The 11,991-nt window shown below is 46.5% G+C and overlaps 1 protein-coding gene across 1 annotated transcript; it reads left to right on the top strand.

Annotated features, from left to right (window-relative positions):
• The first annotated feature begins 6,135 nt into the window (after positions 1-6,135).
• Positions 6,136-11,597, top strand: LOC146629726 (mixed lineage kinase domain-like protein). The gene is made up of 10 exons (XM_085358827.1): positions 6,136-6,562; positions 6,733-6,810; positions 6,951-7,128; positions 7,294-7,394; positions 9,617-9,752; positions 10,610-10,694; positions 10,774-10,916; positions 11,172-11,221; positions 11,318-11,458; positions 11,542-11,597. The coding sequence occupies exons 1-10, from the start codon at positions 6,136-6,138 to the stop codon at positions 11,595-11,597; spliced, it is 1,395 nt and encodes a 464-aa protein (XP_085214953.1).
• Positions 11,598-11,991: the final 394 nt, after the last annotated feature.

Raw genomic sequence — 11,991 nt, forward strand, 5'->3', positions numbered from 1 at the left:
TTAAAGTCTTTATTATGGAGTCTGACAGCAGTGGGGAGGAAAGACCTGCGAAATCTCTCCGTCCCACACCGTGGGTGCCGCAGTCTCCCACTGAAGGAGCTGCTCAGTGCTGTCACAGTCTGCTGCATGGGGTGGGAGACGTTGTCCATCAGGGATGACAGCTTAGCCGCCGTTCTCCTGTCACTCACCACCTCCACTGGGTCCAGAGGGCATCCTAGAACAGAGCTGGCCCTTCGGATCACCCTGTTCAGTCTCTTCCTGTCCCCAGCAGAGATGCTGCCGCCCCAGCAGACCACGCCATAAAAGATAGCAGAAGCCACCACAGAGTCATAGAAGGTCTTCAGGAGTGGGCCCTCCACTCCAAACGACCTGAGTCTCCGCAGCAGGTACAGCCTGCTCTGCCCTTTCCTGTAGAGGGCGTCTGAGTTATGAGTCCAGTCCAGTCTATTGTTCAGATGAACACCAAGGTACCTGTAGCTGTCCACAGCCTCAATGTCCATACCTTGGATGTTCAGTGGTTGCAGTGGAGAATGCTTGTGCCTGCAGAAGTCTACCACCAGCTCCTTGGTTTTACTGGCATTGATCTGGAGGTAGTTCTGCTGGCACCAGTCCACAAAGTCTTGGGTCAGACCTCTGTACTCCTTGTCGTCCCCATCAGTGATGAGGCCGACTATTGCAGAGTCATCAGAGAACTTCTGCAGGAAGCACTGGGTGGAATTGTGGGAGAAGTCTGCAGTGTAGATGGTGAAGAGGAACGGAGCCAGAACCGTTCCCTGTGGGGCCCCCGTACTGCAGACGACCCTGTCCGACACACAGCCCTGAGTCCTCACATACTGTGGTCGGTCGGTGAGGTAGTCCAGGATCCAGGTAGTGAGGTGATGGTCCACTCCAGAGTTCTCCAGCTTGTCCTTCAGAACCGAGGGAAGAATGGTGTTGAAGGCACTGGAGAAATCAAAGAACATGATTGGGCTTCTTGAAGTTTCTTGAATTTTCAGAATGTGAAACTGAAATAGAAGATGTGTCAGAGGACTACACATCATCCATTTCAATTATGATGAAGACAAAGAATCAAGCAAGAAAGAGGAGTCAGCTGAGACAGAGGAATATTTGCAGTAATGTGAGGAAAACTGTCATGGTCCCCGGCCAGCCCAGTGTGGCCACAAGTGTTTGTTGTTTTTCTCTCGCTCTCTCTCTCCTACCTGTCTGCCTGGGCGGAGCTCTGATTGGGCTCCTGCCCTTGGCCCACGCACCTGCAGCTGATCTCGAGCGAATTGCAGTTCTCTGGCTCTTAAGGCTGGGGCTCTGAGCTATTCGTCGCTGGAATATTGAGTAACTCTCATTTACCTGGATCAGCCCTTTTGTGACTCCTGGACCCCGTGAGTAGGAGAGTGAGCTGAGCTGCTTGTGTGGAGACTGTTTGGACGAGGAGCAGAGCGAGTGCGAAGAAGTGTGTCTCCCCAGCCTATTGATCCCCGGGACCCTGGTGTTTCCCCCCTCCCTTCACGTGTATATAGCGCACCAGTGTGATTAAAAAAGTGTCGTTGAACTGTGCTACCTCAGTCTGCGCCTGAGTCCGTTCCACCCCCGTGACAGAAACACTGATCTGGTCTTCTAACCTTCCCAGTGACAGACGATGCATGACTCTCTCATGTGCCTCAGAGAAAGATGATCTACCACAGTCCAAGCACATGTGCCAGGTTCCATACTCCTTCAGTGGCTTTTCTACTCGAGTACTGAAAGCATTATACACAGTGTATTCTGCTTGTATTCTGCTTTTTTTTTTTTTTTTTTTTTTTTTTTTCATTTTTGATCTTTAAGTTTATTGACTTTTATATTACAGAACAAGCAAAGAATAATAGTACAGTTAACATGAGATTTATATTAAAGAACATAGTCCCCAAAATAAACAAATATAAATTAAAAGGAACAACAATAATAATAATAATAATAAAAATAAATAAATAATAAAATAAAACAAAACCGATGCACAGCATGGGTAAAACAAACAGGACGCGAACGAAAAATAAAAACAACAAAAACAAAGAAACGGTCAACAAAGAAAACAACAGCAAAAAAAAAAAAAAAAAAAAACCACACACACACAAAGAAACCCAAAACTCAGCACCAAGTATCACCCTCTAAATTAATTCCCTTCATAATGTCTCAGAAACTCAGTTAAAGGTAACCATATTTCTTCAAAATCTGCTCCCTTTCCTCTGACAATATAAGTAAGTCGTTCCAATACAATACATGATGCCATCTCCTTCACCCACATATGACTTGAGGGTACATCCACTTTCTTCCAATACAAAGATATTAAGCGCCTAGCTTGCAGGAGGCCAAAGTCAATTAACTTTAGCTGTCTGGTGCTAAAGTCACAGTTCTTTGGATATATACCCAACACACACATTTTTGCTTCAACAGGTATATTTACTCCAACAATCTTAGATAAAGTTTGCGTGATTAATTTCCAGTACTGTTGTAATTTTGGACAGCTCCATACACAGTGGAGCAGAGTGCCCCTCTCGTCTAAACATTTACTGCAGCTATCTGGGATGACAGGCGACCAGCGATTCAGTTTGACTGGGGTTATGTAAGTTCTCATCAACCACTTATATTGGAGGAGTTTCATCCTTGTATTAATTGATTGCCTTTGGGCTTTCAAACATGCAGTTTCCCAGTCCACCTCGTGTATCTCCTCTTGGATGTCAGCCCTCCATGCGTCCAACTTGTCAGTGGCAGAATCCCCATCATGCGTTAACAGAGCTGTATAAACTGAAGAGATATGACCTCTGCCCACTGGCTTTTGAAGTACGACATTCTCCAAGTGTGATAATGGTGGCTCAGATACAATCCGTTTATATTTTGACATAATGAAATGTTTATGTATTCTGCTTTTTAATGTTCACGTGCCAATGGATGCATCAGAGACCAAGTTGGGGTTCAGTAACTTGCCCAAGGACACCTTGGTAAGAACTCCAGACTAGAGCACACAGAGATTGAACCAACAACCATCCAATTAGCAGATGACCTGCTCTACAGCCAACTCAATGATGAACAAGGAGGGACAACAAGAGAGGAAGAAAAATGGACCGAATGCAGCTGTAGGCATATGTGGGTGTGTTGATTCTTACTGCCGTGCATCCAGTAGAGTCGCTACGGCCAGTTTATGACATCCTGAGTCTGGTAGAGAAGTTTTCATGCTGACACAAGATTAATCACAGAAGCACAAAAAGGACATAATTTCTTGATAAAGACACAATAGATGATCGTCGTTCATGACACAAACGTGCTCCCATTTGAGGTGTATGATGTGTGTTGGTGTTGACTTGACTTGAAACACAAGTGGGTGTTCCTCCTGCTGTGATGTAAGATCCTGGTACTGATGTGACTGTATGAGCACCAAGTCCCCTTCAGAGGACTCTGTCCCCTCCAACAGAACATCCAAGTAAACCAGGGAACTTTGAGACAAAAACATGGGCAGCATGTGATGCAGGTCCAGCTGTACATGGAACATGCTCGTGTGCGATGGCAAACCGTCTGTCCTGCAGTCAGGACACGAGTTGTCCCTAACATTGCAGGTTTCCAAAAGAAAACAATCACCTGTAACAGCTTGTTTACTGTATATGCCCCTTGGCCTGCAACTGCAGAAAGAATGCTGTCCATGATGGGACCAGTGCAGAGGAATAAACCTGAGCTTCCTCCTGCACTTGGGTCAAATATGGACACGCCTTTGTCCTCATGAAAGTTTGCCTTCACTCAGACTCATGCCCTCCTACCATGCCAAAATATAGAAAACTGTCAGGCAATGAGTTGGAATAAAGTTGAATAAAACCTTGAAACACAGAGATGGATGATATTTTATACTTGTTGCTTCAAAGCAAACGGGGTCATTTTTGAGCCCTGAGGACCACAGGTGTGATTATGTGCTGCCAGTAAAAAACTTGAAGTAGTTTAAAAACAGCTTTCTAAATTAACTTTGACATAAAGCCGTCTGTGACCATCTGTTAAAGCAGCCAACTCTGGTTGTGAAACGATCCTCATGATAACTGATGATTTCATTTATTGTTTACCCGAAAACAAAGAAAAAATTCATTTTTATGAGGTTTTTATCAGATTTAAATTTGAAATGGAATAAAAAAAATGTTTAAAAATGTTTGAATTAAGTTTTAATTAAAAGTGGGGGGAAATCCACTTCATATTAATTAAGTATCAATCAAACCAGATGGGGACATTTTTGTCCCCTGAGGACCACAGGTGTATGGAAATCGGGAGGACATTTTGAGGGTTAAGGCCTTTCTGCATCTGCCTCACTTCTTTTATATACAGTCTATACTTGCAGTGGAGTTTTTTTAGAAGTAAAATACTGTTTCCTTGCAAAATACTACACATAGATACTCTACACGTGTATGTATGAATGCACGTGGAAGTGTAGAGCACCCCTGCATCGTTGCAGATTCAGATTTGGTTCAGAAATGTTTCAGTGAGAGTGAATCTACTCGTTCACACTGACAGATGGGGAAGAAGCTTTTGTCTGGTTTCTGTTTTGGCAGAGCTGTTTGGATTCAGCCACACTGAAGGTCTGATAAACGAGTCAAAAATGTCCCTCCTGTGTCATGCACACACTTCCATGATGGAAAACTGAGGAAGTGTGTGTGCAGCTATGCACAGTTTCTGCTTCCTGGATAAAACTGACTGTTGGGGGCGTGGCCTTTAACTGACAGACAGGAACAGAAAGCAAAGAGGCAGAGCAGCAGGCTGAAGAGTCTGCTCCAACAGCAGACTGCCGTGTGAAGAAGAGCAGACTTTACCTGACAGGTAAACCGTCTTTCTCCTGCTTCTCCTCTTTGCTCACAGCTGGTCTTTTTCATTTGATGACTCAGTTAAGACACTCGTTTGAAAATTCACCTAAAAAGTTTCCTGATTTCCTGAGCTTGGTGATTTTTTTGTGTGTGGATCACCTGTGGAGGTTTTCTGAGGTTTTGTGTTTGAGAGGTAGCTGCAGAGGATACACCCATGAGCGGTTATGATGCTGAGACTTTAATTTCAGACTTTTCCTTTGAGAGGAAAGGTGTCAGGTTAGATGGTGGATGAGGACCCCAAATGCAGACTGATGGGCGAGCAGGCATCAACTGAAAATGGCTTTTTATTCTAGGCGAGGTAATCACTGAAGCTGAGGCAGACACATAACAAAGGCTGGGATAACGCTGGTAACAGGGTAGCTACAGAGAAACGTGCTATTAACACAAACAAGCAAACTAGGGAGAAAGGGAACATCAGGGAACAAGACCGGGGAAAGTAAAACTGAACACTTACCAAAATAAAACCGATGGAGCGTTGTCAGTGCGCGGGGAGGCCGGGCAAACATAAAGAAAGAACCGATAAACAGAGCATGGAGGTATAAACTACTGCTTTCTACATCATGTGAACCTTGTCATGGTCCCTGGTTTTGAGCTACTTGGACTTTGATTAGAAAAATCATTTCTCGGTGGGTCTTTTTGAGGCTGATGTCCTCCTCCCTTTGTGTTTCCTTGTATTGTGCGTGTTGGTAATTGTGTTTCATTCACATCCTGTTTCGTAGTTTAGCTTGCAGACTGTCTTCCTGTTGAGAAACTCTGGCTCTGAAGCTGAAGCCGTGTCGCAGGGAATGAGAAGAGAGCCACGAGTGTTCATCAAGAGTTAAAACTAAATGTGGAGAATCACCAGTTAAACACTGACTGATTAAAAGCTGTTAGTGCTGAACAAAAAAAGGTTTAAAAAGGTTTTTATTTTCTATGCATACACAGAGTTAAACAGAAGACAGATTTTTCATCTTTAGTCTCAATGATGAGGGGTTTTCTTACATCTGCACAGCTGTTTGACCATTTAGCAACAGCAGGAAGGAAAAACTCTCTTTTAACAGGAAGAAACCTCCAGCAGAACCAGGCTGAGGGAGGGGCGGGGCCATCTGCTGCGACCGGTTGGGGGAGAAACAGGACAAAAAAACTCTCTTTCCTTGATGAACATTACCCTGAATTCTGCCGTTGCTTTTTACAATTTAACTTCACCAAACATTCAAGCGATCACTTCCTAGGTGAGGGAGCGATGTGTTGCATTTCCTGTTATAAACTGTCCTCTCTGTCTCTTCAGCTCATCATGGACACTTTAGAGCCCATCTGGTCCACCTTCTCAGGGATTTACACCCTGGCTGAAAATGTGAAGGCCAACAAAAAGCGCTGCCAGCGGATTTTGGTCCGAGTCAAAGCCCTCGAGGATGTGGTGAAGTCCATCACAGAGTTCTCTCCAGAGGTAAAGAAAGCCGTCGAGGAGCTGATCCTAACTCTGGAGTCAACACAGAGGCTAATTGAAAAATACACGGCAGCCAACTTGGTGGAGCGCATCCTGAAATCGGGCAGCCACGGAGAAGAGTTTGATACGGTGAGCGAGCGGCTCAACGATGCTTACCAGGCCCTGTGTCTAGCTCTGCAATCAGAACAGAGCAAGATGCTGTACGAGGTGTTTAGACAGAGAGAGACAGAAGACGAAATGGACGGGAAGGAGGACGACACGGAGATGACCAAATGTGAGGAGAAACTGAATTTGTCTTTAGAGACGTTCAAGCAGAGCTCTTTAGTGTTTTGATCCTGGTTCACCAAAGCGGATTCTGTTCCTCTCAGTGTTTCCACACTTAGAATAAATCCTGTTAGAGCGTTTGGACCAGACTCAGAGTTTGTGTTTCTCTCTGTTCTTCAGTGCTGATGGACTACATGAAAGAGCAGCAGGAGAAAACCAACACCATACTGAGACAGCTGGACAAAGTGGTGCAGATGTGTGAGTACGACATCGCTGAGCGGCCCTGCGCAGAGTTGTGTCATAAACAAGTCTGTGAATGGTGACTTACTGACAAAACACACATCTTATGTTGAGAAAGTGGGATTTATCATTGGAGTCTTTATCTTTTTTGTTCACAGTGAATAAGCCCAGTTTCAGCAGCGTGGCTGTGCGACAGATTAAACCAGATGAACTGAAGTATCAACATCCCAAAAAGCCCTTCAAGACAACAGCGAGCTGCGAGCTCTACAAAGGAGAATATCAGGGATTCCCAGTGGCCATCAAGAGATACCTCGACCCCATGAACACCAGTGCACGGTCAGTGCCACAGTTCAGCCCCATACTGGGAAGAAACACAGGAAAATAGTCCTTCCCATTAGAAAATAACACACACATTCACTTATATGCTGTTCCAGCTCGGGCTCCCAGTGCTCTCTGTGTCCTGCTGCATTCACTGCCATCAAACATTTTCTCCACATCCAGAGACGTGAAGTCTATTTTCAACAAGGAAGTCGACACCATGAAGCAGTTTGAGTCGCCCAACATCCTGCGAATGTTTGGAATCTGCATCCAGGATGAGAACGGTGAGCGTGTGAACACAGAGGTGCATATTTTTTGGAACGAGCACTTGTATTTGAGCCAAACCTGAAAAATTAACTGCAGTGCATGAAAACGAGAGCGTCAGCCAAGACTTTACACGTAGATAAGAAGGGTTCAAAAAAAGAAAGAAGGACAGATGAAAACAGAAATCCACAGCAGGGGCTAACCCTAAAGTGAAAACAGGAACGGACAGACAATACTAACACATTTCATCAGCTTAGTCGTACCTGGCACAGAAGGAACGGACTTCATAGCTTGCTTGGTCACCAGTGATTTCTTGGCTTGAACCACAGGGTGGGCCATTTATATGGATACACGGTAATAACATGGGAATGGTTGGTGATATTAAAGTCCTGTTTGTGGCACATTAGTATATGTGAGGGGGCAAACTCCTCAAGATGGGTGGTGACCATGGTGGCCATTTAGAAGTCGGCCATCTTGGATACAACTTTTGTTTTTTCAATAGGAAGAGGGCCATGTGACACCCATCCATCCATCTTCATCCGCTTTATCCGAGGCCGGGTCGCGGGGGCAGCAGCCTAAGCAAAGAGGCCCAGACCTCCCTCTCCCCAGCCACCTCCTCCAGCTTATCCGGGGGAACACCAAGGCGTTCCCAGGCCAGCCGAGAGATATAATCTCTCCAGCGTGTCCTGGGTCTGCCCCGGGGCCTCCTCCCGGTGGGACATGCCCGGAACACCAACCCCAGGAGGCGCCCAGGAGGCATCCTTGTCAGATGCCCGAACCACCTCAGCTGGCTCCTTTCGATGTGGAGCAGCAGCTGCTCTACTCTGAGCCCCTCCCGGATGGCCGAACTTCTCACCCTATCTCTAAGGGAGAGGCCAGCCACCCTTCGGAGGAAGCTCATTTCTGCTGCTTGTATCCGCGATCTCGTTCTTTCGGTCACTACCCACAGCTCGTGGCCATAGGTGAGGGTAGGGACGTAGATCGACCGGTAAATTGAGAGCTTCGCTTTTACACTCAGCTCCCTCTTCACCACGACGGACCGGTGCAGCGTCTGCATCACTGCACCAATCCGTCTGTCGATCTCCGGCTCCCTTCTCCCATCACTCGCGAACAAGACCCCGAGATACTTGAACTCCTCCACTTGGGGCAGGAACTCATCCCCGACCTGGAGTGGGCACTCCACCCTTTTCCGGCTGAGAACCATGGCCTCAGATTTGGAGGTGCTGATCCTCATTCCCGCTGCTTCACACTTGACTGCGAACCGTTCCAGTGCGAGCTGGAGGCCCTCACCCGATGAAGCCAACAGAACCACATCATCTGCAAAAATCAGAGATGAGATTCTGAGGCCACCAAAGCGAAAGCCCTCCGCCACTTGGCTGCGCCAAGCTCTTGCAAAGGTTGTATAGGGAACGAATGGCCCGTAGCAATGGGCCAGACACCCCATACTCCCGCAACACCTCCCACAGGACACCCCGAGGGACACGGTCGAATGCCTTCTCCAAATCCATAAAACACATGTAGACTGGTTGGGCAAACTCCCATGCACCCTCAAGTATCCTCGAGAGGATAAAGAGCTGGTCCAGTGTTCCGCGACCAGGACGAAAATCGCATTGTTCCTCCTGTATCCGAGGTTCGACTAACGGACAAACTCTCCTTTCCAGCACCCTGGCATAGACTTTCCCAGGGAGGCTGAGGAGTGTGATCCCCCTGTAGCCATGTGACACATCCAACTTATTGGAAACCTCAAGGCCACTGGATATTTGAAATTGCTACATGATGATGTGTTTCCCTCTTCATGCACTGAAGCTGGCACGTTCCCTGAGTTCTTCCAGCAAGATGGTGCACCACCACATTATGGGTGCAGGTCCGAGCATTCCTAGATGAACAGTTTCCTGGAAAGTGGATTGGTCGTCGTGGGCCAGTTGAATGGCCCCCAAGGTCTCCCGATCTCACCCCCTTAGACTTTTATCTTTAGGGTCATCTGAAGGCAATTGTCTATGGTGTGAAGATACGAGATGTGCAGCACCTGAAACTACAGATACTGGATGCCTGTGCTGGCATTTCTCCTGCGGTGTTGCTATCAGTATCAACTGAAGCATGCGTGTCCACGTCAGGGGGGGATCCTCACGGTGGACCAGAGTGTCTGTTACACGCTATCCCCACATATAAATACGTGAAAACATCACAGATAAATACACTCAGTGACAAACCTGTAATAACTTGTCCTTGTGTCTACTTATAGGACCCAAGCCTCAGTTCTTCATCATCATGGAGTACTGTGAGAAAGGAAGTCTTCGCCAGGTTCTGGACTCTGACCTCACTCTGACCTGGATCAGGAAAGCTCACATGTGTTTGGATGCAGTACGAGGACTCTATCGGTCAGTGTGTCTGCTTTATTACAGATTCTAACCTAAACTCCAAACAAGTTGGGACCCTGTGTAAAATGTAAATGAAGACAGAAGGCAACGATCTGCAGATCTCATCAGGGTCAGAGTTATTTTTCTACAACAGCACACAGAAAAAGTTGGAGGCTGGAACAGTAAGTGGTGCTACGAGGAAAAGATGGAGGAACATTTTGCACCTAATCGGGTTAATGAAGAGGCGAGGGACCATCCCGCTCGTTATCAGTGCTTCGTTCAAAGTCTCTGATGGGTTGGGGATCGTATCAACGAAACTGGCAGCTGGCACATCTGGAGAGGCTCCATCAATGCTGAAAGGTATATACAGGCTTTAGAGCAACATATGCTCCGTCCAGGGAAGGCCTTTATGTTTCTGCAGGATGATGCTGAACCACAGACTGCATCCGTTCCAACAGCACGGCTTCTCAGTAGAAGAGTGCAGGTGGCGACGCGGCCTACCAGCTGAGAACATCTGGAGCATCGTGAAACCAAACAGAACGAAGGAGACCCGGGAGTGTTCCTCTCCCAGAAGTACGGCAGCCTCAGTTCACACAAAGTTACAGGCTGTTGTTAAAAGAAGAGGAACTCTACACAGCGGGAAACACGGCCCGACTTTTAGGAGATATGTTCCTGCCCTCAAGTTCAAAAGGAGCCAATACTTTTTCTTTGCATTGTAAAGTTTCTCAGCTGAAACCTTCGATATGTTTTCTGAGTTCTGTGAGTAAAGTTTGAGGTCTGCAAATCATTGCATCTTCTTTAGAGTTGGGCAGCTTCACAGTGACCGTGTCGTTCATAGAGTCATGTTGGTGATGATGACTTTACCTGTCGTATCTTAGACTGCACAACACAGAGGAAAAATGGAGGGTTCACGGGTCCATCAACAGCAGCAAGTTCCTGGTGACTAAAGACTACACCGTCAAGGTACTGAAGGCAATGCATGCTGGGATTCCTTGCAGCTGAACATATTTGCTTCATGTGACGGTTTGGTTGTCGTTTCCAGCTGGGAGGTTTCAGGCTGTCGAAAACAGAGACGTCTCTGAAAAGGCAGACGGAGGACAGAGCCGTGAGGTCGCTGTGCTACCACTGTCCCGAGAAGTTCCACGACGCCAGCTTCAGCTACTGCAAAGAGTGGGAGATGTACAGGTGAGACCCCACGGCTGTGGGTCCACAGAGGTGTGCTCAAAGGCCCTCATTCATAAACTTTCTAAAAGATGGACTTAGCTTGTGGGTCTGAAAGTGAAGCTGATGTAGAAGTGACTTACATGTGCCATCGGAGCGAGACTCCTCTGGTTGGGGGTTTGTGTGAAAACAGCTCCTGGCTGACCTCAGAACACTTTACTGATTTCAGACCTGCTGTGGTTTGTCAAATGATCAAATTTCCTTTTGAACTTGTTTCAGTTTTGGAATCATCCTGTGGGAAATTGTAACCTGTAAGAATCCTTTTGAAGGTTTGTGTCTAAACTACACTCACTGCAGATTTAAACTAAGATTTGGAGTCCTCTCCATCGACTTCTCCTCCTGACGTGTCTTCAAATGTCTCGTAGGTTTTTCAGATGAAAAAATTTATCAGAAGGTGTATGAAGAGAAGTATCAAGAGCCGCTTCCTGATGACTGTCCTGCAGAACTGGGACAGCTGATCAACGAGTGCCGGGCCTACGACGGCTTCCAGAGGCCATCAGCTGGAGGTGAGTTCAGTTACTCTGTGACTGAGTACATGTGTTTACTGTTTCTGTTCATTATTACAGTCTTGATATTTTCTCCTGTGCAGTGCTGCTGGATAAACTGCGCAGTGTGGTGACACAACTGGAGGAACAACAAGACTGATTAGAATCATCCTGAAGAGGAAACACAACGTGTTGATTTTAACTTTTGTTAAACAAACATTAATCAATACCAAATTCAGGGAGTTGAATGAAAGAGTGCTGCCTCGAAGGCTCATCCTTCGCTCTGTGCTGTGTGTGATCAACCCAAACAGCTGGAAGATTTAGCTTTGTTTGTTCTGCACGTCTCTGAATTTCAACTGTTTCAAAGATAAATGAGTGGAAGTCTGGACGCTTTGCAGTCTTGGAAACATTTTGTTCTTTGTGTTAAAACACTCAAACCACCTTTTTCTGGCAGAACCTCACAAACACCTCAAAGATCCTTCAAACATCTGCGTCACAGCGTATGAAACAAGTCGCTCCAACCTCCTGTGGCGGTGTCAAGTCAGACTTAAACG

Source organism: Diplotaxodon limnothrissa, linkage group LG7 (assembly GCF_057381915.1).
Source record: "Diplotaxodon limnothrissa isolate DT_005_m linkage group LG7, D_limnothrissa_male_GT1.1, whole genome shotgun sequence".
Classification (NCBI taxonomy): Eukaryota; Metazoa; Chordata; class Actinopteri; order Cichliformes; family Cichlidae; genus Diplotaxodon; species Diplotaxodon limnothrissa.

Coding starts and splice junctions, on each gene's coding strand:
- LOC146629726 (XM_085358827.1), top strand. CDS start 6,136: ATGGACACTTTAGAGCCCATCTGGTCCACCTTCTCAGGGATTTACACC. Junction 6,563..6,732: donor CGACACGGAGATGACCAAAT/GTGAGGAGAAAC, acceptor TCTGTTCTTCAG/TGCTGATGGACTACATGAAA. Junction 7,129..7,293: donor CCCATGAACACCAGTGCACG/GTCAGTGCCACA, acceptor CTCCACATCCAG/AGACGTGAAGTCTATTTTCA.